This window comes from Corvus brachyrhynchos, unplaced genomic scaffold, assembly GCF_000691975.1.
Source record: "Corvus brachyrhynchos isolate BGI_N302 unplaced genomic scaffold, ASM69197v1 scaffold499, whole genome shotgun sequence".
Lineage (NCBI taxonomy): Eukaryota > Metazoa > Chordata > Aves > Passeriformes > Corvidae > Corvus > Corvus brachyrhynchos.
This window is the reverse complement of record NW_008239771.1, coordinates 246,787-271,999: the sequence shown is the minus strand read 5'-3', so window position 1 is coordinate 271,999 and position 25,213 is coordinate 246,787. Positions and strand designations below refer to the sequence as shown.

At 41.8% G+C, this 25,213-nt stretch overlaps 1 protein-coding gene across 1 annotated transcript in view; it reads right to left on the bottom strand.

Annotated features, from left to right (window-relative positions):
- CPXM2 (carboxypeptidase X, M14 family member 2) overlaps positions 1-25,213 on the bottom strand; it is a 72,845-nt gene that overhangs the window by 9,795 nt on the left and 37,837 nt on the right. Inside the window, exons 4-11 of the mRNA XM_017742918.1 lie at positions 18,836-18,920; positions 17,700-17,850; positions 10,463-10,551; positions 7,635-7,758; positions 6,499-6,695; positions 5,456-5,635; positions 3,963-4,260; positions 395-534 (exon numbers count right to left, since the gene is read on the bottom strand). Of these exons, the coding sequence (XP_017598407.1) occupies positions 395-534; positions 3,963-4,260; positions 5,456-5,635; positions 6,499-6,695; positions 7,635-7,758; positions 10,463-10,551; positions 17,700-17,850; positions 18,836-18,920 (1,264 nt within the window). The remainder of the gene's footprint in view (positions 1-394; positions 535-3,962; positions 4,261-5,455; positions 5,636-6,498; positions 6,696-7,634; positions 7,759-10,462; positions 10,552-17,699; positions 17,851-18,835; positions 18,921-25,213) is intronic.

The following is a 25,213-nucleotide window of genomic DNA, read 5'->3' as shown; positions in this document are numbered from 1 at the left end:
AATTCCATAAGTGAATTATATTTTCGTATTCCTACTTTATGGCTCACAAAATTGTAAAATATCATTATTAACCCCATAGCAACCCTTCAGGCATTAACTTGTGAATCAGTTGGTGAATTTTGTTAGGATTCCTGTGGCATCAAATTCAAGATACAAAGAACAGATGAAGCAACAGACACAATATGGGGTTTTTTTTCTAGCAGCCCTTTCTAGCAAGCTCAGCACTCACATCAAATTTTCAGAAGCTTCATTCTTTTATTCCCTGAAGTCAGACCAGCCTGGCTGAAGAGATATGTCTATCAAAAATACCAATAACCACATAATTAGTCACGCAGGAGAAATAGTAGAAACCTTAATCTCTCAATCTGAGAGGAGTTACCCCTCTGCTGAATACCTGCTCCATGAAAACAATCAGGGACTCGCGGTTGTTTTCCCACTCTTCGGGCAGCTCACTCTCGTGGGGATACTTGTCACAGCCAACATAGATGGAGAGCTCAAAGCAGTTGGTGTGCAGGTAGCTGAAGTCATTGATGCCTGTCAATAGTGGGGAAAAAGGGAACAATTTCATTTCGTTTTTCATCTATTGATCAGACCTGAGATTTTATGCCAATTAATGTAACTTCTGCAAACACAAGTTGGGTATTCATGCAGCTGGCTCAGTCTGCAGAATTGGAGGGGCAAAAGGTTTTTAGAGATGCCACATATCCTGTAGCAAAGCACCAGAGTGTCCAAGGCCAGGTTGGACGGGTCTTGGAGCAGCCTGGGATAGTGGAAGATGTCCCTGCCCAGGGCAGGGGGTGGAACTCGATGGGCTTCAAGGTCCCTTCCAACCCAAACCATCCTGGGATTCTACTGATGGAGAAGATGGGGACACAGCCAAGAAAAAGGTCTCTCTCTACAGCAAAAACTTGTGCTTTGCTTTAAGAAAGCACTAAGCATCCCTAACCCTGGACATGGCCCATGGAGCAGCTCTCCCTCATGAGTGCCCTGCCTAGAAATGGAATTGTCTATGGTGGGCTGCAGGGAGGTACAGCTGTTAACCCAATTTATAGAACCCTGAATGCCAGGACACAGAGCAACGTGCTCACAGGGATTGTTATGTAAAAGTGATTTATCAGAGCAGTTGGTGAAATAGTTCCTCAGCCTGTTTTCCTCCCTGAGTAATCTAACTGATACAAAAGCCAGAAAAATCAATTGTTTGATGTTACATATGGTGTCTGCAGTTTGTAAGAAATGAAAGCTGTTGCAGAAGACTGGGATCTGCACTGCTGCTCTGCATTAGGGATTTCCATTAGAAATATGTCCTAATCAAGCCCCAGGAGCCTCAGTGCCTCCAGTCTCCGAGGAGTTTCAGTTTAATTCTGCATTACAGGGACCACTGTAACCTTTGCAAAGGTCCTGAGCCCTAAAGAGCTGTATGTCCTTACATACAGAGCTCAAACATTTCCATTTTTCCAGGTTTCTCTCCTGTTTCTCACCATTATTTTTCCTGCTTCTCAGTTCTCCACTATCACATAGATAAGATACAGAGCATGAACACAAGACGAAGAAATTCTGTGAGCTTCCTTTCTTATTCCACCTGCATTTCTAATAAGAAAATATTTTAAAATAGGTTCGTTAATGATCATTAATTGTTATGTTTTAAATGGCAGAGATTAACAGGATTTGCATTCACTGAGTGCTTCTGTCTGGGAAGAGTTAAACCAAAATCTCTGTTCCTGTCCAATTACCACAGAGCAGTAGTCAAGTATTTAATGAGCCCTCAGTGCCTTCTGGAAGCAGAGCAGGAGGATTATATAACACAGATGTTAAACTTTTCACTTTTGTTGATGGGGAAAGCCTAAATATCAGCCAGTGGCATATGCTACTCTTCATAAACGTGCTTCCCCTCCACTTGAAAAACAGCCACAATTATTTTCCCCTCACATACTGTATTGCATCCTGATTAATCTGCTGTGAAATGTTTTGCCACACACAGTAATTGCTCAGTTTTAATACATGTATTTAAGAAAATGGCTTAACATTGCCAAGAGCAGCTCTTTCCTACTGCCTGAACGTGCAAATCCAGCCTCAAAACCACTGGAAATAAAATGAAACCAATCTCTTTTTTGCCTTGGTGCAGTTCACCCAGGGCAGAAACTTTATATGTAAGATTGCTGAAGAACTTGCATTCACTGCTGTTCAAAGAATGTGCAGGAAATAACATGGCTGGGTTTTAAAGGCATGAGGAGGTGTTGGGTATCTGTGGTGCACATACTTCTCTGGGGACTGAAAATAAATTAGAAAAATCCCATCTAAATTTTCCCATGGCATGAGCAGTGAGAAGTTTCTGTGCAGGACCACTGCAAGGACACAGATGGACAAGGAGAGAGGGGATGGACAGTTTCAAGGTGTGGTACGGAGAGGAGATGCCACCCACACCAAAGGATGGGTGGGAGAGCATCTGCAAGAACTTTACTGGAAGTCTTACTATAATGTAACAGAGCAGGATATAAATCATAATTAAAACATAATCAAGCAATAAAACAAATCAGATGAAACCAATCCAATATGTAATTGGTCCTAAGAAATCAGGGTAATACTCAGCATCTATGTTGTCCATCTTTACTTAAGGTAACTCAGTGTGACAGCTGTTAGTGACAAGGCCAGTGCCATCTTTTCTGGATTGATTCATAATGATGTTTCTTGTAGCACTTAGGAAAATTAAACTCCTAAATTAGATATTTAAGTGGTCAAGTTAGCTCTCAGAGTGTGCTTTAGAATTTGCAGAAATGCATAGAAATGTACTGTCAGGTCTAAGAGTTCGTTTCCCCCAAATTCACCCAACACTTTTTAAACTCCTGAAAAGATATTTGAAAAGCTAATTCTTGACTGTAGCCTTTAAAGGCCAGCCAGCACTAACTTCACACTGGCCAACGTAAAAGCCATTAAAGCCATGTCCAAAATCCAGAAATGTTTATGCAGTGGAAATGCCCACAAGCTCCAAACACGAGCCAGTTCCAGCAAAACCTGGCCTGCACAGGCACTGGCCTGCATCTGTTTGCCATTAGCGCTGTTCCTGTTGTCAGCCCACTGGTGGCTGATGCCTGTCTCATTTCCTAATTTCAGGGAATATATTGTTTGACTGATGCACTTATAAAACACCAGGATTTTGAGCAGAACTGTGATGAATCAGCAGAGTTTCTGATTCCCAGCCTGCTCCAAGTGCACATCCAGAGAGACAAACGTGCCTAATGCTGTTAAAAATGGGCTTCTAATTAGGCTTTCCTGGAAACCGAGGTTTTGGCTGCACCACGGGCCATGGCTTCCCCTCTGTGCTCCTTAGCAGGGTGGCAGACTTGGGTGTATGGAGATTGATCCAGGCTGTGAGTGATCCTGGAAGAATGCCTGTGGAGCCCATGCAAAATTTAAGTGTAAGGATGTCCAGGTCTTTTAGAAATAGGACAGTAGCAGGCAAACAGAGGCTTTTTATGGCGTATTACAGCTCCAAGTGAATGGGAGTGGGGGCTGATCTGTGGCTGAGTTCAGGAGGAAGAGGCTGAAACCAGGATTTCCTTATCTGAGAGCCACTGGAATCTCTCCCTGAAGCCACTGTTTCAGCCCTGACACTGGTTCTGATGTGGGGCAGTAGTTTTCTTGTTGTCACCTTGTGAGATGGCAAAGGCTGACAGGGTCCCCCCTGCCAGTGGGTTTGGACTGGGTTGGCTTCTTCCTGATAAACTGCCTTGAGTGCACAGAGTTCTTAAAACTAACCATGTGCACACGCATTTTGGAAAAGTTGGTTGGAAAAGAAGCAATCACCAGGTATTAATGACAGTAATGACATCTGATACGTGATGAAATGAGGAAATATTCCTCTTAGAACACACATTTTACCGCCACCACCTCCACAGCGCACACCAGGCAGCGATGACTTTACCCTAATTAGCAAGGTAACACTAACTGGAGTTCCTACCACTTACTTCCAGCCACAGTGTGCCAGGAGGCTCCATTGACAGTGCCATCCTCCTTCTGGAAGTCCTCAGTGTGGCAGGCCCTCCTCCTGGCATCCGTCATCAGCCGGTGCGTGGAGGCGTAGGAATACGCCAGCCAGCGGAACACGTGGTCATCCGGGGTGGGGGTGTAATCCTGGGTTTTCCACATGGATCTCACCATGTCATAGGGATAGGCCACCACCAGCTCTCCCCCCTGCAAGTTGCCACCCAGCACGAAAGGGATTTTTTCCATCCAGGCTATGATTGCCCGTGTCTCCACCGCCACCTGGGTGAAAAAGGACGAGCGGCTTTGATTCAGCCTGGGAATCTGATATAATGCTGTTTCAGAGGGAGGCCAGGCTCAGGAGTCCTGCTGGGAGTTCCTGAGCATGAGGAGCCAGCAGAAGGCATGTGGGCAAGGAGAAGGCCTTCTTTAAATTATGGTGCGTGTTGGCCATCCTTGGGAGGTCACAGACATCCCTTAAGAACTAACAAAACCTTCATGTCAGTAATTTATGGAATGGGAACATCTATGTCGAGTGAGGCCAAGAGCAGGAACTAACAGAGATGTCAGGTGGTGACACTGCTCCCCCTCATTTTGTTTCCAAAATAAGGGATTTTACACATAGAAATAATGGCCATAAATTAAAATACAAGAAGTTTCACCTCAACATGAGGATGAACTCTTCCATGAGGGTAGCAGAGCATTGGAACAGCTGCACAGGGAGGTCGTGGAGTCTCCCTGTCTGGAAAAATTCCAAACCCACCTGGATGTGTTCCTGTGTCACCTGATCCATGTGACCCTGCCTTGGCAAGGGGTTGGACTGGATGATCTCCAGAGGCCCCTTTAAACTGTAACTATTCCTTGATTGTGTGATTCTAAACTACTAAAACTGCCCCAGTGAAGCTGCTATTAATAGCTGCTATTGTATTTAAAAGGTCAGGCCAAAAAAAGTTAAATTTCTGGCACGATGATCCAATAAACCACTTCAGCACAAGCCACTGCACTGGTTTTGCATATGCCTGATCTGTTGCCATGTTTTTCAAGATAAGAATATATTTCAAATAAGAGCAAGTAAGAAAACCCCAGGAGAAATCTGTGAGTGAGTTATCAAAGATCTCATCTACACCACAAAACCAGGGAGAAGCCTGATCCACATGGCTGAGCTCATGGAGAGCTTCTCCTTGCCTACCTTGCTGCCTAAATTTCGGTATTGAGTCCTGCAGGTTTTTGCAATAGCTGAGGGAAAAGAAAACCCTCTAGGAAAGAGTTTCTTCCTCACGATCTGCCTCTAAAACCTTGCGGGAAAATGGTCCTTTTGTGGTGCATTTTTATTTCCACTGACATACAGGGTACTAGTGACAGGCAGTTTAGGTCAGGTATGGAACGTCACCCCCAGGTTATTCATTTCTTGAGAAATGTAACTCTCACTCTCCCAGCACATCCCAGCCTTTGTGTCCCCTCTCCCAGCCTTACTCACAGTGGCATTTTCAGACAGGTACCAGTCAGGGATCGGGATGTGATGGTTTGGAACTTTTCTTTTACTCTTCTTCTGATCTTCTGACTCCCAGAGCAGAGAGTTTAAGTCAGGGAAGTTATTGTTGATGTCAATGCCATCCTGAGTCCATCGTCCTAAAGACCAGCCCCCCAATTCTGAACCCTTGGATTAAAAACAAAAAAAAAAAAAAAAGAAAAAAAAAAGAAAAAGAAAAAGAAAGAAAATTAAAATTAATATTCATTCAGAGTAGAACAACCTGTGAGCCCCTGCAGAGTGTGCAGAGTGTTTGGGAATGTACCAGAGATAATTTTATACATAGAAATGAAAGATGAATTATTTAATTAACTGAAATAAATATAACTGGCACTTTTAAAAAAAATTTGTATGAAATCTTGAATGAGGTGAAGGAAAACCCATGAAAATTTACTTGAGGTTAGCCAAAATATGTCTCTCAATGGAGACAGCACACATCCCCTCCCATGAATATGATTCTGACTTTTCTGTTCCAGTCTTCTGCAGACTTTTCTGGAAGGTTTTCCAGTGCATTTGACCAGCCCCTACAATTTTTCCTGGTGTCTGTCTTTATCCAGACTGAATTATTACGATGCCCAACACACTGTGCTCTCCTTAAAGGCACACTATTAAATTTCAGCTGCGGAGGAATGCAAATTTACACGTGCTGAGCTTGGTTTCTCGTGAGAAACAGACTGTACGAATTTTCCATTTTCCATAATGGTGTTCCCATCACTCTGTACACCTCAGGATGGTTTGTTCTGGCAGACTTTGTGACCCTTCTTTCCATGTTCATTCTCCTGTTAGCCAACATCACATAAAATTCTGTTTCTTTCGGCTTTTCCCTGAGATGTTTCAGTGGTTTGTGTTTACTTTGATGTGCTCATCTTTTCATTTTTAAATTTTGATCGCTTGTAAAATGTGGGCTTTGAAGAAAATAATGACAAGAGGGGCATTTTTGACTCATCTCCTGGGATGAAAAGAATTCCTCGATGTGTTCATAATCCTCTTACCGCTTTATAAGCCTTGTCATATCCATCAGGGTTCACCGAGGGCAGCAGGTGGATCCTCGTGTCCTGAATGAGGTGCACAATGCGTGGGTTCCCAGCCAGGTACTCCTGGCACATGAACTGCATCAGCAGAAGGATTAGCTCTCGCCCAAGCACTTCATTCCCGTGAGCTCCTGCAATGTAGTGGAATTCTGGCTCCCCTGTGGAAAAACCACGGAGCAGAGTTGTAGACAGAGCAGCAAATCAAATCTCTATCAGATGGCATTGGTGCCAGTCAGCAACATTCTACTTAAGGAGTGTTGGAGAAATGTCTTAACTGCACAGAGGAGAGGTGAAAATGTCACTTTGGAGAACTAAATTGCTTTCTGTTTCTATTTTAGAACAGGCTTTTGTATCTGTGATATCCAAAGCCATTGTGTAAAACCTCCAAAACCCATTTTTGATTAAACATATTTTTAATTATACTCTCAATTTGGGCACATTAGAGGTAGATTTTAACTGTTCTGATAGTCTCAAATCACATGAAGAAGCCATTGCTAGCAGCTCTTTGGGACAGGAGAGAGTTTTCCTAACAACCAATTTAAACGTATATAAACATGAATATCAGGATATTCATGGATACATCAAAGCACAAAATTCCTTTTTTTCCAGCAGCTGTCCCAGGCACTATGATAGTGGGAAACACCAAAGACTCAATGAGTTTCTATGTTGAAGGATTGTATCATGGCAAGAAATTGAACCCCAGCCCTCACAAACGAAAAGTTATTTGGAGGTTTGGCCTATCCCTGCTTGCAATGCATTCACCCCACATGAAAAAGGTAAATTTCTATCCAAAGCTACATCAATCCTCACAACTAAAAACCATCCCCCAGCACCAAAATTCACTTTTATTTTATTACTGTAAAGAATGATCATTAAAGAATTGATCCCACATTCAAAACCTCTTCTAATTGTGCTCGCCCTCCTCTTCCCAATTTAGAAATGCAGCACTGAGGTTCCTCCCACATACATTTGAAATCTTTGCTGCCCTGAACATAATTCCATCAGTGATAATTAGTGCAGACACAGAGAAAGGGGAGGGGGAAAAAAGCCAAATCCCAACACCCTTCAACAGATTTAGTTAAGACTAAAATCCTAACCAACTTCGTGTTCTCCTGGGTTGTCAGAAATCTCGACAGCATACAGCTTCAGTCCTTGGTTGCTTTTTCCAATATTGTAAATTCTTGTGATATTTGGGCACATTTTATTCACAGTTTTCATCAACTGCCAACAAAAAAAAAAAAAAAAAAGAGACATATTTAGACAATGCAGCATCAAAATAGATCCACTATGAACTGGTTCATTCTAAATAGGATGTGCATAAACACTTCATTTGCTTCTCTGATTATGTCTTAGTTGTAAAGTTTTATGTTTAGTTCATGAATTTATAGCTCTGCTATCACATTTTTAAAACATTATGCAATGGAGAGTAATTAAAATAATGGAGAGTAATTAAAACAACCACACTTTGTGATGTACTGTAGGTAAGGGACTTGTGACCCAGGGTGTCAGTGCACAGAAATGCATTTATTTTGCAGATTGCCACGTTCCCTCCAATAGAAATTTTATTTTTTTCACTCTGCCAGCAAGTAGAGACATTGTATTAAAAGCAGTTCTATTTTAGCCAAAGGCTAAAACTGTACTGTATAAATAATGTTACTGACCCAGACCTGTGTTTACTAATTTCTCTCCTCACATCTTCTTCAGATTGAAGGAAGCTCAGCTGGCTGATATTTCCCTGCATCCATGCAGCTCCACAAGCTGCAGCATTCCACAAATGGGGAATGTGAGCCTGTTGTCTCAGAGCTGTCTCTGAGACCCAGCACAGAATCTTCTGCCTCTGAAACTTCCACGGAGCAGAAGCTTTCCTGACGTGCCTGGCACTCCAGTGCTCACAGGATACCAAGAACATCAATTTAGAAAAGTGGTTGAAAGTATGGAAATGCCCATTAATAGTGAGAAAAATGCCCAGAACCAAGTTCAAAGTATATTATATTCAGTGGAAATGTTTGCTTTGGCCTCGGTAAACTCCTCACCCTCTCTCTAATTGCAAACATGTGATCATTTTCTGAGTCAAAGAACTTTTCCTGCATTAGAGCCTCAGTAGTAACCTTTACTGGGACTCTGCAGTGGAGGTAATTGTTTATGGAAATACAATCCTGAAAATGCGCATATTTCATATTTGATCTTCTCATACCCGTTTCCTAGAAATGGCACAATATTTCACCTGTGATCTGAGTTTGCTGTCTCAAAGGCAAGGTTGTACTCAAATGTCCACATCAAAACATGTAACAGTGCCCTGTGACACATGGATACATAGAAATATAGACATAGAAACCAGCACATAATAAATATTTTGGCCTGTAAACCAATCCTGACTTCTGCACACAAGATACAGCGGGTGGTCCCATTGACTGGAAGAAGAATATTGAATGCTGTTTTACAAGGAGAAAACTGGAGCCATAAATTTCATCTTCCTAACCAGAGAGTTCTATTAAAATAACCTGACACCGAGAAAATCCCTCCATCTCACAAATACTTGATTTATTGCAATGTAATTTAATGCTTCAAAAACCTGGCCCAGAGAACACCATCTCCTCCTCCTTCAGTATTTATAATAAATCACTTCAAAGAACAGCATTTTTCTGAGATGGCTGGTGGTGAAGTACCTATGAAAAGTGACAATAGTGTATATTTCTGGGGGTTGGGGATTTTTTTGGTTGTTATTTTTGGTTATGTTGTTTGTTTGTTTGTTTCTTTGTTTTTAATAAGAAGTTGTCTCTGGCAGTTATTATTCCATTTTGCACTGAAGTTTTGAGAATAGTTTTAGGAATATAAGACTTGTTGCAATGCAACCTACAATATTCTGCCCACCAGCAATTAAAATCCAATGAGCTCCAAACAAATTAATTATTTTGACACAGAGGAAAACAGAAATTGGGAGAGCACACAGTTCACTTCTATCAGCCACTGTCACAGATTTTCCACTTGTATGAAGAGTGCAAAAACACTCTGGTTTAAAGCTGTGGGGTTTTTTCCCCCAAGATATTTCTAACCTGACCAACTTGTCTTTCAGCAATGACAACATAAATACATTTTATTTTATTGTTCTTGACAGTAATTATGCCAATTGAGTTCCTACTCATCTAATCTTTGTGCTAAGAAATATGGGCCATGAAATCTCTACCAAAATAAATGTGTGACTCAGTACACAATTGCTCAATAAAAACCAGTGGTGATTCATGCAGTATAAATACACCGAAAATCCAGCACACAGCAAGTGATTCACACACATCAAGTCCAAACATATTATCTTTATATTTGAAGAGAAAGCAGGCAGAAATATTTCTTCAGGATAACACACACTTGTGTCTGTGGTGATATGAAGCAAGATTAAAAACAATAACAAAGCCAAGAACAAGGCTGGCTGTGTGAAGTTAAAAGAAACAAGATTAACAAGCCTGGTAGAGTTAAAATTATATTAACAGGGGGTTTTTTTCTGGTGTTTTTGGTGAAGTTTTGCTAATTTTCACAACTGTGAATATGGAATTGGACTCTAGAGTTTATTCTGATTATCCAAACCCACTGAAATAATTGAGAAAACTGATGGCTAAACCAGAGTCAAATCTAGAAGGAGAAACCACTGTGTCATTCACCACTCAATTACACATGGAAGAAAAAGAGTGGCACCTTATATGAAAATACTCCCTCTGTCATGTAGTGTCACATTTTTCAGGTTAGTTTATGTACAAATCAAGACTTTGGGATTTTATTTGACTGTTGCTTTTAATCAATTAAAACAGGGAAAATATTTTAAAACATATTGCAGACAGAGTTTAATAATATTTTCAAGAGCTGGAATTCGGATTCCACAGGGCTGAAAAGCCTGCACCCATCCACCCTCCATCACACACCAGCCTCTGCCTACCTGCCTCATTTCCTTGTAGTTGTGATGCTTAAAGTCCAGATTATCAGTGGTTGTCATTTCATTTCTTCTGTGGTAATAATTATTTGGATCTGAGAAAAGAAATAGAAGAGTTTTCACCTGCTTAGGAATTTCAAATGTGGAGGTGCTTTGGCACAATGCATGTAAGGAACGTGGAAATCTGAATCTCACAGTCCTGTGTGTACTTAAAACAGGTTTTCTATAAGCAAAACTCAAAACCCAACTGATTTTAAATATTTCTAATCACTGCACAAATCAATTCATACAGATCCAAACAAAAGCAAGGAGGAGGCATCAGCTTTCCAGACAGCTCCTCTGCACACAAAACTCAACTTCAACAGAAAAGCAGAAGGGCAGCCTTAAGCTGCAGAGGAGGGGAAAAGTCATTGGGAAATGATGAGTCAGATGCAAGTTAAAAGAGTAGGAGAAAAATCAAATTAGAGGAAAAAGCCACAGTAAATATTCTGTGTCCGCTTGATTAATTTACTATTGCAAGGAATTTTAGCTTTCCTGATGAGTATTTTCCAAGCCTATGCACTGCTTGTGAAACATGGAAAGGAACAACTGTGCATATTAAACATTCCCAATTATCTTCCAAAACAGTTCTTGTGCAAGTCAGAGGCCTTTGTCGCTTAAAAATTTACTTATTCACTTATTTATGGCTATTATTTATAATTTGATAATTTGTGCATTTTGAAGCACCAAAGGAGGATATGTGGTTAGAAATGAATCTTTTGTCTCCTTGGCATTCCAGGCCCTTCACCTGGAAATAAAAACCAGGCCAAGACTCTTATGGCTCAGCTTTGAAGTTCCTGATAAATGTGCTCCTAGCCTAATCTATTTTGATTTCTTTTCAGAGACAAACAAGTCTAGTTGGAAAACATCAGACACATTCCTTAAGTGGCCACATCTGGGATGTCTGGAATTTTGAGTAATCATTTGTCAAGCCAGTGGCTGTCAGGCTTCCATGAAAAATTGTTTGCCTTCACACAAAATCATCTTCATTGGTTTAAAATTATTGGGGGAAAAGTGAAATATGAAAAAGTCTAAGTATCATCCTGTCTCATTGCAACACAAAAAGACATGGTCTCAGGAGAAGGAAAATCGTTTTAAACAGTATCACCTGCCAGTTGTGCCTTTTTTGGGGGGAAAAAAGAATAATTCTGTCAGACGAGCACGTAGGCACCATCCCACAGCAACAAACCCTTAATGAAGTTATGGAAAACCCATAACACTGCAAAATACTTTACAACATTTTCAAGTTTCATATTTCTGACATTAAACCCACTAAATATTCCCATAAAATTTTAAATTTTTGGGGGGTCTTTTGCACTATTTAAGTTATTTATGTAATGAAAAATGCAAGTTCCATTAAGCTTCACAGTAACAGGACCCATCCTTGTTTCCACTTCCATTTCCTAATCTACAGTAGAGATGTTGGAAGGTCACATGAAGGCTGCTCTACAAATACAACTGAAAAATGTCCAAAAAAAATCTTGTCTCATCAAAACCCATGCTAATTTGTAGAAATTATTCATTAATATACTAATGGATGAGAAATGGAAATCATAAAAAAACCCCCCACATCTTCTCAAAAGAGACAATGTGTTTAATGCCCCACAGAATATCTTCATAATTGAAAAAATATCCCCACGTTGTAAAAATATAAAAATAAACATCATAAAACTGCCAGGATGTTGAAGGTTTTCTCTATCACCACAAGCCAAAATATACAGCAACTGATTTTTTTTTCCCTGATACTTTAATCCCATTCCTGTCAAAGCCTGGCTCTTTTTCCATACATCAAACACTAATATCATGGGAATAACTGTGAATGCTGTAGAGCTGGTGGAAACTTAAAAAAATTGTGCAGTGAGAATGATTGTATCTCTGGCCCTTCCTCAACAACAGAGCTCAATTTGACAGTTCCCTAGGGAATTAACACTCATATTTTGCCAGGCTCTGCTGTAGCCTGCTTGGATCACTGGATTTCTGCTGCAACAGGAATACAGATTAGAACATTAAAAGCTAAAATGTAGAAAGGCAAACAAGGCTTGTGCACAGCTGGATGGATCCACTTTAGCAAAAAAAAATTTTTTTAATAAAAGAGAGAATAAGAGATTGAGAAACTCAAACCACAGAAGGATTATAATAGAAATATACTGATTTATTTGCAGAAATTGCACAGAAAGTCTCTTTTTCTTCCAAGGAGAAAAGATCCTGCAGAACTGTGGCACTCACATTTATACAGAGGGATATATCGGTAATAATCTATAGTTGCACCACTGGTAGAAGTGATGAAGTTTGCTGGTAGATGCACCTTGTTCCCTTCATCCTTCTATTCTTTGTAAGGATGGACAAGTGACTAAAGCTGTTAAATCATAGGTTCATAGGGCCACAGAACAGCCTGGTTTGGAAGGGACCTCAAAGTCCATCCAGTGCCACCTCTGCCATGGGCAGGGACACCTTCCACTGTCCCAGGCTGCTCCAAGCCCCATCCAACCTGGCCTTGGGCACTGCCAGGGATCCAGGGGCAGCCACAGCTTCTCTGGGCACCCTGTGCCAGGGCTCCACCACACTCACAGGGAAGAATTTCTTCCCAAAATCCCATCTATCCCTGCCCTCTGGCAGTGGGAAGCCATTCCCCCCTGTCCTGTCACTCCAGGCCCTTGTCCAAAGTCTCTTTCCTTCTTTCTTGTCGGCTCCTTCAGCTACTGGAAGGTCACAATTACATCACCCCAAAGGCTTCTCCTCTCCAGGCAGAACAATCCCAATTCTCCCAGACTTTCCTCATGGCAGAGCTGCTCCATCCCTCTGATCATCTCTGAGGCCTCCTCTGGATTTTCTCCAGCAGCTCCTTGTCCTTCCTGTGCTGGGGACCCCAGGGCTGGATGCAGAACTCCAAGTAGGTTAATGCCCAATTACTTTGCAGCATGAGGGCTCTGAAAACTGCCCATAAAAAAGTTCCAGAAAGGATCAGTTGCTCGGCAGTTGATGAATAAAAGGGGATTTTCACTTATTACAGCTCTACAGCACCTCAGCCAGTGGAGCCCTGATGCTTCCAGTGGGTTTCAGCTTCTCAGAAGTGGTGCTCCAAATGCAGGACATAATGAAGGCAATGCAAGTGATTGAGAGAAGCTTTTGATAGAAAGAATGTTCTGATCCAAATCCTTTAGACTGCCTTAAAACCTCAACGTGCTATTTTTCAAATGACTGATTTTTTTTAATTTCCATGTAATTTAAGTGAATTTGACTTGTCTTCACTAAATTGAACATCTCACAGACAGCACATGTGCAATCTTGAAATAAATCTGCTGGCAGCCACATCAGGTGATCCTAAGTTTTTTTCCACATGATCTATTTCATGGCAGCCTTGTGAGCATTAACATCACACATGAAATCAGCAATGAAATAATTGTTTTCAACTATAAATTGATCAATTTCTCCTTTTACTCTCAGAAGTAGTTTGCTGGATTTAGAAGTGCTGTTTACACGACCATTTATAATGAAAGATGTTTGCAGAAAGCCACATTTTTATCAAAAAATGAACACAAGTCTAGACTTGACCAGCTAGCCTGGCACTAAGAGAGAAGCAATAAAAATAAGACTGAAGCCACTGCAACACACAGTACTCCATTACAGAGTTGTTAAAGTTCATTTTTTATCTTGGGTTCAAAGTAATGGCATAATCATGGTACCAGTGATAGTTTTCTATATAAGAACTATTAAAAATTAAATTTCATCACAAATTTATTCCATTAAAATAATTGCCTCATGCCTTGAATACTTGAATACAAATAAATGCATGAAGAACTCAACCAATTTTCTCTCTCCCATCTCTGGGTACTTTTGATCATATGCAATTTCTTTTTGACCTTCCTTAGGTTTGGGAAAGAAAAGGCAAGGAAAGCACATCCATCCCTCTGAGGCAATTGCAAAAGATTGTGTGTGTCAGTCTCCATCTGTGTAAATACCCAGCATTTTTGGAAAGCAGAGAGGGAATTAAATGCTTGTGGTTTTTGTCCTCTTTTTGCCCAGTGAGACATGGCAGCACTGATTGTTGCTATAGGTAGGATTTTCTGGTGTTTTTCCTCCGGGGAGAAGTGTCCTTCCCTTGGTGAAGCAGCAAATCCCTCCTGTTGCCGAAATGACAGCACTGTCACAGCTGGATAACACAGGGGTTTTTATTTTATTAGAGCTACTGTAACAGTCTAGAAAAGGTTGTTTGTCCAAACTAGTCTATGGCACAACAAAAATGTACGTTATGGATAAGCGATAAGCATTTCACTGATAAAAATTACAATTATCTTACATAATACTGAGTGACTTCTGTGTTCCAATTGTCCAAATAGTGTTTTCTCATGATTTATCTGATTCTTGGTGCATCTACCACATGCAGCAGGTTTTATGGAGAGAGCCCTGCCCACAGGAATGGGTTCTAGCTGTCTTTAACCATTTCCGTCTCATTCTGACAGTGCTAACAACCTCTCCTAGAATATTAATATCTTAGTCAGGTTTTTTCTTTATCTTTTATCCTTTCTCCTTATTCCTTTATTACTCTCCCTCGTGAGCCTGCTTGATGGAAAGCTGATACAGAGCACAGACTGAATGCAAATGGTTTAATATATTCAGGGACTAATAAAGACATAAACCTTAAAATTACAAGTCTAGAAGACATGAAAAGGAATTAATGCTCCTGAAAATTTGGTTTCTTTCCACTCACCCTCCTTTAGCTGTTGGGGTATTTCCCCACAGGTATTTCCCTGTGTCTCTGGGCTTTGGAAAGGCTAGAGGTGAGTGAACTAACAGAGCTCCACTTCCTGATTTTGGAGAATTTAGGAAAATTGGTCATTTTTATGGAAAAAGAAGCGGTCAGAAAAGAAGAGCCTTTGATTTTCAGTCCCACAGTCAAGACAAAGTGTTAGAGCAGCACAAAGCCACTGCTCCCACAGCCAAACCAATCGGATATTTAAGTTGGAATGAGCAAAATGGCACCAAGAAGTGGTGAGGAATCCACTTAGAGGGAGCTGCAAAAAAAAAAAAGCCCCATCCTACAGGAAGAAAACGTGCATGGAAAGGCTTCTGGAACCTGAGGAACAGCTTTGTTCCAGGCGCCTTGCGTGCGAGGAACAAAATGAGCAAGGAGAAAGAAATGCCAGCTCTTTCTGAGCTAAAAAGATGGGTCAGCACTTATCAAAACCTATTAGTTCTTCAGTCCAATTACATTTTGAATGAACACACCCCACTCCCATTGTGTTTCTCAATGAATGATTCTGGTATTTTCTTTCAGGAATATACTGAATCAGCCACTGCCGGCAATTAACTCAATAAATGACTACCAGGAGGACGCACTGATGCTGCTTCCATGCGAATCCAAGATCTGTGAAAAGCTGGAAGAGCACTCAGCAGGACAGTGGTGAAAGTGCTGATGTGTTCCCAGCTTCACCCACTGACACAGCCCCGTGAAGCTGAAGGGTAACCAATGCCAACACTGCCAAGCAGAATTTGGCCCTGGATGGGTGCAAATCCAGTAAGAATCCAGAGTAAAAAACTGCTGCACTTAACAAAAATCACCTTTCCAAATACTGCCATGTTTGCTTTTTCCTGTTTAGATGCAGTTTTAGGGAACAGAAAGGGATCATGAAGATTTCCCTAGAAATTACCCTACAAAACAGTTTGGGTGCCATCTCTGTCATTCCCTGGAACCCTCTGTGTGTGTCCTGTGTGCCAGTAAAAAGTCATGGTGCTGAAGAAAGGTTCCTTTCCCTTCAGCCTCACACCCTGGTTTATAGAGAGTGGATCCTCTGCAAACCCACAGGAATTTGGGATAAATCACTGCTGAGAGTTCCTTCAAGAGCTGAGGGGAAATATTGTCTGTGGAATTGCCCATCACAATGGCAAACAAGCAACCCACAGAGGTGCAGTGTTCTAAACCCACAGCTAAAAGAAATCAGAATCCTCCCAAAAACAGGGAAGTTCACATGCACAGGGCACCTTTGGTCACTGCCATCAAGTCCAGGATGCATTTTTTACCCACTGACAGCAGTTATCTACATGCTGCTAAATTTCAGTGCTTCTTGATAACACAACTACAGACTGAATTTTATGACAATACTTGCCCCACACTTCTCTTTGGCAGAGAATTATCCCTTCCATGCCCCAAAAAGTTTGTTGGTTTTTTTTTTCCTGAGTGTTTAAATATCCAAAGGACAAAAATCAAGCTATGTCTGCTTGGCATGTGAAGACCCTACATGACCAGAGGAACTGGAGGCAGCAAGTTCTGAACAGAGGCAGGAACAATTAAAGCACCAATGGAAAGGCAGTTTTTTCTGTCTCTAGTATTTCTTAAAACACTATTCATAGACTCTGGCAAAAAAATCCCCATGGTGCCAGAATCTGAGATCAAAAACAACCAAAAAAAGCAGATGAGAGGTGTGGAGTGAGTAGTGAGCAACTTAGAAAAGATTTGAGAAAAGAGGTTTTTTTCAACATTTATGTACATGTACACACAGAAACGAAGACATTAACCCCCCACAAGACTATTCACAATGTGCTTAGCAGAATCATGGCTTTGCCAGAATTTGCAGTATTGAAGGATTTTGGTTTGGTTTTTTTTAGTAGTCTTGCATAACGTAGGACAATTTCCCTTCACTTTGGACTTACCAGGGATGATGCTGGATTTAATATGCTGAAATATCCTAGAAATTCCTTTCACCCCCTACTCCCCTCCTTCCTCCCTGAAAGCTAAGTATGAGTTCAGCAAAAGGATTTGCCTTCAAAATATTTCAGGGAAGTCCTATGGCCTATATAGTGAAGAAAAAATAAAAAAATTAAAAATCAGGTTATGTAATTGTAATTTCTTGCCTTAGAAGCTTGAGACATCTGCAACCAGCTTTCCCAATACATAATCCTATTGCCTCCATTGTACATGTGCACTCAGGAAGATTTGTTGCACTGCATTTAAGCCCAAACAACAAAGAAAATCTTGTTAGATCATCCATGCAATCTTGTTTTATTAATAAAGGCACTTACAGATACTATGGCTTGCAGATCAAAAGTTATCCTGTCTGTTGGCTTGGGCAGATATTTCTGTTTCTTTTTGCGTGACTCTACTCACTAAAGAGAAATTTTATACCAAAAGCAAAGCTATCCAAAGGAAATGAAATTTTTGAGTCTTGGCACAGCAGCCATGCCAACAGCAGTTGATAAAGGCTCTTACCTGGCAAGGGGCAGCCCAGGATTTCCAGCCTCAGGCAGATGCTGCCCTCTTCGAACCAGGAGCGGGGGTTGATGCGGATGTAACGCGCCACCAGCGGCACCGGCAGCATGTTCAGCACTGGGATCTCCTTCTCACTGTTCCCTTCGAAAATCTGGGCAGGCCAAACACGGGGAAGTGGCAACATCAGTGCTTCAAAATGTCTCTTAGCAGTTCTGGTAATGTCTTGGGGTGACTTTGTGATGTGTATCCCATATCGCTGCCTATGCCAGAAATTAATTCCTGGGCCTTTCTATGCCTTTTAACTGAGCCTGAGAGGGGGGAGAAAAAACTGAGCAAAACTTTTTCAAAGCAGTTTGCAGCTTGTTCAAGGTCACACAGAGATAGAGACTTTTTTTCCACCTGTGGCAGGAGAGCGGGAGGGCAGGGAAGCACCCGGCTTGCTTTTCTTTCCAGCCAGCTTTTGGCAGTTTTTTTTTTTCCTCAGCTCTTTTTCCTCCAGAGAGTTGAACTTATGTTTTCCTGGGACTTCGTTTTTTCCTTTTCTCTCTGCTGGACTGTTTCAACATCAGAATACATTGGGAGGACTTTCTACTGAGGCCGTGGCCCTGGAGGTGGGCCCACCACCCCATCCCAGCTCCAAGGAGGGGGAGAGAGATCTACAAAAGGACTCTGAATTTTCCCAGGTTTCTCTCAGCAGAGCAAGAGGTTTTATCATTTAGCATCATTATCCCTTTTCCTGTGTGTTTGTTAAATAAATAGTTTTTATCTCTTTCACTTTCCTTCGAGGAAAATTCATTTTTTTCCCTAACCTGGTGGGGGAGGGATGGTTGTAGCCTGCCTTCTCTCAGACGATGTGTTTCTAAATTTGGCCTAATCGGAACAGATAATAAAAATATAAAATCACCTTCCAGGTCCAGGCTGATGGTGGCTCAGGCCAGAACTGCTCTTTGATGAGTGCAGTCTCCCCATTCCCCCTGGACAATTCTGTGTCCATTTCTGTACCTTGGGATTTGCTCTTAAAAATCAATGGGACCACTGAGAAATGCTGCCTTTAAATCATACACTGAGTAATCTGTGGCCAGTCCCTGCTTTCCTACCTCTGCTCTTCTTCATAAAACATGTTTCATTCTACTCACCACATCTCCAGACTCGTTTCTGACAGCAGTCCATGCGTGGCTGTCATTGCTCACCAGCACTCTGTAAGAGGTCACCCAGTTACTCCTTGAAAAAGACAGAGAATAAATAAGTTACTTTTCATAACTTAGAATGACTGCACACTATTTAATATAATCAAGCTTATAAAGCTGCTAGCGGTGGAAATCCCATTTGGCAAAGTCATGCCAATCTGGATTCAACAGAAAATTCAAAAAGCCTAGCAAATAGGAGCAAAATCCCAGTGAGATAATATTCTGGGATTCCAGGAGGTGAGAGACTTGCTGCTCTCCTCTCCTTTTATATGCAGAGTTTGGGATAAATGGCTTATCTAGAACAGATTTATGCAGTGTTCAATGATCTTTTCAGCTGCAGAGCATTTATTAGTTCTGCTATTATTATCAGAGAAGATAGGAAAAAAGTAATAAATCCTCGAGGACGAGACATCTGTGAATTTCAACCAGCAAAATTTCCATTTCTTTCAATAGAAGAATAACTGGAGCCTGCAGTTATTCTTGTATTTATTAGCAAGAGATAGGGACAGTGAGATAATTGATCACAGGACTACTGCACTCCTACAACATCCTGATCAGTCCCCAATAGCTGATTTTTCTAATGTTATCCGATTTACAGCAAAATCCCCTTTCATCTAAAAAAGCCAAATACTTCAGTTATGACTTGTGTGCATCCATCTAAAGAAGAGTAGGAGGAGATGTATAATTCTGCTTCCTATACCCTGGAGTTAAAGCCATGGAGTTTCACCCTGCTTGGGCATTAGCCATGGAAATGTGTGTACAGGCCTGGGCAAGGCCGGAGAAGGTAATGCCCACCTCTCCTCTCAGATTTGTTACTCAGGAAGAGCAGCAGTGATTTGTTTTTTCCCCTAACACCTGGTCAGGCAGGCACTGGGAGGAGAGTTGTGGCTTGGAGGAACGTTTGTACCGTGAAGTCAGTACAGGATGATTAAATTCCGTATTTATGGATATAAACTGATCATGTGAAACCAGCAGGGCTCTAGAGCTGCCCTTCTTCAGCACAGGTTCTTGGCTAAGCTACATTCCCACGGCTGGGAGTCAAACCAGGGCAAGGAAAGCTCTCAGCACTGGAGAGAAGAACAGGCACCTTTGGGGCAGGTATTGGAGAAGCATCAGAGTGTAAATACTGGAGATCAGGAGTACCTGGAAGGACAGACACACCTAAAAACTTCTCCTTGTACTGCTCCTGTACAAATACAACTTCAGTTTGTTTTGTTTTTTCTTTTAAAATGAACTAAATCAATAACCTAAACTCAAATAATTTAATAATTCTAGCAAACTACCTCTGAGCACACACACACATCAAACCCACTGTGCCTGTGTTTGAAGGGACAAACCAGCCTTTATGTGCTCACTAAAGAGAGTCAGGCTTCTAATGAAGACCGAAAAGGGACAAGGATGGAACAAGAGTAAAGCCATCAGCTCCAGTTCACCAAGCCTTGTACAAAACAGACAATAGAGTTCTGGGATTTTTTTTTACACACCTATAAAGAAAGATGAGGTAAGTATTTAGAAGGATTTGGAAAATCACTTCAGGACGTTCTATACTAATGCCCCCAAAAGTAAAAAAAAATTAAGATTTTGGAACAAACCAAAAAAAATCTGAACAAACCCAGCTCTGTTTTAGACACTAAACCAGTCCTTTGCAGCTCTTTCACCAGCCCCCTTCAGTGAATAGATTTTGCCATTCATGTTAGATTAAATGGAAAAATCTTGACTATTGCCAAACAGACCGAACTTTTTGTTATCATAGTGAAAAGAAGGGTACATTTATCACTTGTAATGCACACAACTTTAGTATTTGGTAAACAACTGTAACAAGTTAGCAGCACTCTGAAAATCCTAATTGTCAGCCTTTCAGTGGAAAGGCTCCTGGGGTAGGAGATTTACTGGAGAGCTGAGAAGTGCCATGCTGGCATCTCTAGAATTTGGCTGTAAAATGATGAATGACACACAACAAAATAAACAGTGACTTCAGCATGCTGGATAAGTTTCTACTGACTCTTGCAAAGAATTTTATTTTCTTCCCTCAGCTTCTCTGTATTCTTAAGTTGAAGAAAGGCAGATTTACTTCTGGCAAAGAAAGGAGCTGACAAAAAAGAAGGAGAGGGACTTTGGACAAGGACATGGAGTGCCAGGACAAGGGTGATGAAAGAAAGTAGCTTTGGATCAGATATTACGAAGAAATTCTCCCCTGTGAGGGGGATGAGGCCCTGGCACAGGGTGCCCAGAGAAGCTGTGGCTGCGCCTGGATCCCTGGAAGTGTCCAAGGCCAGGCTGGACAGGGTTTGGAGCAGCCTGGGACAGTGGAAGGTGTCCCTGCCCATGGCAGGAGGTGGGACTGGAGGTCCCTTCCAACACAAACCTGTCTATGGTTCTATAAAATGGCCAACAGCAAAACTCCAAAAAGAGGAAAATAGCTTTTTCTGAATTACTAGAAACAGGAAAGTTTAAGAGCAAAAGTCCTGGGTTTGAAGGAGAGTGCTGGTGGCAGTGTACATATTCAATGAACACAAAATTATATTGGGGGTTTTACTGGGCTTATTTGCTTGCTTGTTTTGTTGGGGTTTTTGTGTGGGCTTTGCATGGTTGGTTTTTTTGCTATTCTTGGCCATCTCTCAAAATCAGGCTAAATGGCCAGAAGAGGCAATGCCACAAACCAAATAACATCATTGCTTCTGAAGTACTACAGTACTACAGTACTACAGTACTTCACTTCAACTGCACAGATCAGATTAGGAGGACAAACACAACACATCCGTACTCACTGCTCAACATCTGCCAAAGAAATTCAAAGAGAGTACTAAAGTCACATAAAACCACAACAACAGTGGACAGACTCTGTAACAGACTTTTGTAAGAAAATCATGCTACATATAGGAGGTTTTAAAAGAACATGCTCGCTTTACTGGCATGAGAAAACGTTGCTGTCACAGTAACATTTCTAAGCTGGGACTTTTATTTAAAATATTTTGATTTTCTCACTCCCTACCATTACAAAAGTTCAAACTTCTCCCAAAGGAAAACATAAACAAGTAGTCCTGCACATTTTCCATCTTGAGCAGCAGCAAGTAACGTGCTTTGGAGAGGCAGAATGCAATTAAAATCCCAATGGACTGCATCCAGTCTTGGCAGGACAGAAGGACCTCAGAGGGTCATGGATGAGGTAAATCAGTGCAATGTAGGAAGGTACACACCATACACTATTAACTCTGTCTGCCTGTAAGGAAGAAGCAGCATAAAAATGTCACAGGGGACCAGATCCTTCTCCCATGGGCTCTACCATGCAAGGCTGCCTCCAGGGGCTGAAATCCTTCCCCTTTTTTTTCCTCAATGCCATAAAACCCCCAGATTTTGATACTATTGAGAAGGCTGCTGCAAATTCAGATTCCCCTGAGGAATGGCACCTTCTGCCTAAAATCCCACTGGGATAGGGGAACTCTGTGTGTGTTCTTGTGGTCAGAGGATCTGGAAAAAAACTAGCAAAGCCTAATGCTCAGGGCTTCTGACTGAGCATCATCAGATCCCAGACACTTCTACAGCTCCAGACCAGCAGAAGAACATCCAGCTCACTAAATCTCCCTGAGAGCTGCAGTTTTCCCACCCGTGTGTGGCACAGGAGGGCTGCTGACCCCAGGAAGCCGCTGGGTGTGTTGCCCATGCTCCAGCCTGTCTGCAGCAAGAACAGCACTTCCCAGAATCGAGGAGCTCCATACACACGTGGCATATTCGTGTAGGCACAGAAATTTGAGGCTTTTTTGTGGCAGTCCATCAGAGGAGCACGACAGCTGAAGCAAAGCCTTGTGCCAGAAGAAGTATTGGGGAGTTTTGTCTGTGTGATTACCTGGTGACACCAAGATCCATCTCCTCGGGTTTGGGATTTGCAGACAGGGATTTCTGTCACATCCAATCTTTTTGGGGCCCATCAGCACTGAACAATAAAGCTGTCTAAGAAAGGCTGAAAGAAAGCTGTAATGTTTTCCAAGACTCAGGATGTCCCTGCTGTTCTTCTAGAGAAGCTTCTCTGGTTTCACTCTATAAAATCTCCCAGGACCTACCATTGCACTCCTGGGAGAAAATACAGATATTTGTTGGGTTTATAGAGATGAGGAGACAGAGTTGCAGGGAAGTCCTAGGCCAGCATTCAGAAAAGAGTGCGTTAATTATCGAGCTTTCTTGGCAGAGGGCAAGGCCGTACAGAAGCCATTGCGTGACAATTCACGAGTGTTCGAGGTTACCCCCAGTTCATCACCCTCTGTCACAAAGTGCCACTTCTGCCTCACAAACTTCCTCAATGCTGGAAAAAGATCACGAGGCACAGATTTGACACTGGTCCTTTGGATTCAGGTGCATCCCAGTAATAGTCCCTTTTAAAATTTATGCCAGCCGTATCTTTTCAGAAGCAGCCTATCTGAAAAATCTCAGTATCCACTGCCAACATTAATCAATTCCTTTCAGAGACAGTAAATGCAAAAATCAAAATATAATTCAAATTCACTTAATGTGGCGGATTTTTGAATTATTACTAATTACTTGGTTTTTATCATGTAATGCACTGGCTTTAGACAAAGCTTATCTGAACACCTTCAATATCAAATGCAGTCTCTTGTGATGCATGGAAGTGTCCCGCTTTTCCATTTGCATCCGAAAAGAAAAGCTGAGGGATTGAACAACTTGCCCAGAGACACAGAGAGTAAACCTGAATGAAAGCAGAGAATTAAAAGCAGATCTCCTACAGCCTTGGCAGGTTCCTGTCCCAACAATCAGCTTTTCCTTATCTAACCACAGCATCAGGCTACTGAGCAAAGGCAAAACGAGCATGACAGCACCAGAACAACAAAACATCTTCCAGCCTTGCCTTCACTGATACAATTTCCTGACTTTTCTTTCTGTGTGTTGGACACGAGGCTGAATCCCAGCTCAGCAGAACACACAGCGAGTGCTGAATGGGAAGCATGGAGGGATGCCAGGCTTTTTCCTGCCCAGGCTCCAGCAGGCAGTGGGTCAGCTGAGAACTGGGGCTGTTTGGGTTTATTCTGTTTGAGCAGCACCTGCTGCTTGTAATATTTTAAGGCCAAGCTTCTCTATCATGGAAGGCTAAACAAGCAACAAGTGAAATAAATCTGACACTTTGATCCTCGTCTCTGAGGATGCTTTTCCACATCTAGGAAACCCCATGTGATTTGAGGTAAACAAGGAAGGTTGGCAGGTGCTGGTGAGCACAAGCTCAAGCCCACAGCGGCAGAGATGGGCCACAAAGAAGATTGAAGGGATGCAGCAGCTCTCCTGTCTGGAAAGGCTGAGAGAATTGGGGTCGTTCAGCCCAGAGAAGGCTCTGGATTGATCTTAGAGCCCCTTTCAGTGCCTAAAGAGGCTCCAAGAGAGCTGAAGAGGGGCTTGGGACAAGGTCATGGAGTGCCAGGACAAGGGGGAATGGCTTTCCACAGCCAGAGGGCAGGGCTGGATGGGATATTGGGAAAGAACTCTTCCCTGTGAGGGAGGTGGGGCCCTGGCACAGGGTGCCCAGAGCAGCTGGGGCTGCCCCTGGATCCCTGGCAGTGCCCAAGGCCAGGTTGGACATTGGGGCTTGGAGCAGCCTGGGACAGTGGAAGGTGTCCCTGCCCATGGCAGGGGGATTGGAACTGGATGATATTTAATGTCCCTTCTAACCTGAACTCTTCCACGGTTCTCTGACATTCTAGGGATGAGACCAGCAAACACCAGCAGAGCTCACATGATCATCATCTACAATAGACCTGGCTCCAGCTGAGCATTTTATTCTTCTGCTGTCAGGCTAACCTGATTTATCTGCAATACAAACCCCTAAAATTAATATAAAATAGAACCAGCCAGGCAAATAAATGTGTGCCCAGCAATAATATACAAATTGACAAGCCAAAATACTTGAAATAGCAAAATCTCTATACCAAAACCATGCTGGACAAGCCTTGTACTAAATGGTACTCATGGAACAAAATCAGCATGCTGGCAATTAAATGGGTTTCTACTTGAAAAATTAATTTTTACTCTCATGCAATTAAATGTAAAACCATTAATATTAAAATTCTATAAATATTCTATAATAATATTTATGCTGATAAAATTTTAAACCACCCACTGCCAAACAGCTTCCAAACAAGCCAAGTCAAAGAATTGCCAGGCAAACCACAGGTATCCCAGCAAGTTTTGCAAACTAATTAAAATAAATATGATTTAGGAGATGAAGATTGACCAGCCAGCAAGGGTAGTTTTTTAATAATTGAAATCTTTGAATGTTTAATTTTTAAAATTGCTTCTAGCTGACTTAAATGAATGTACTGCTGTGAA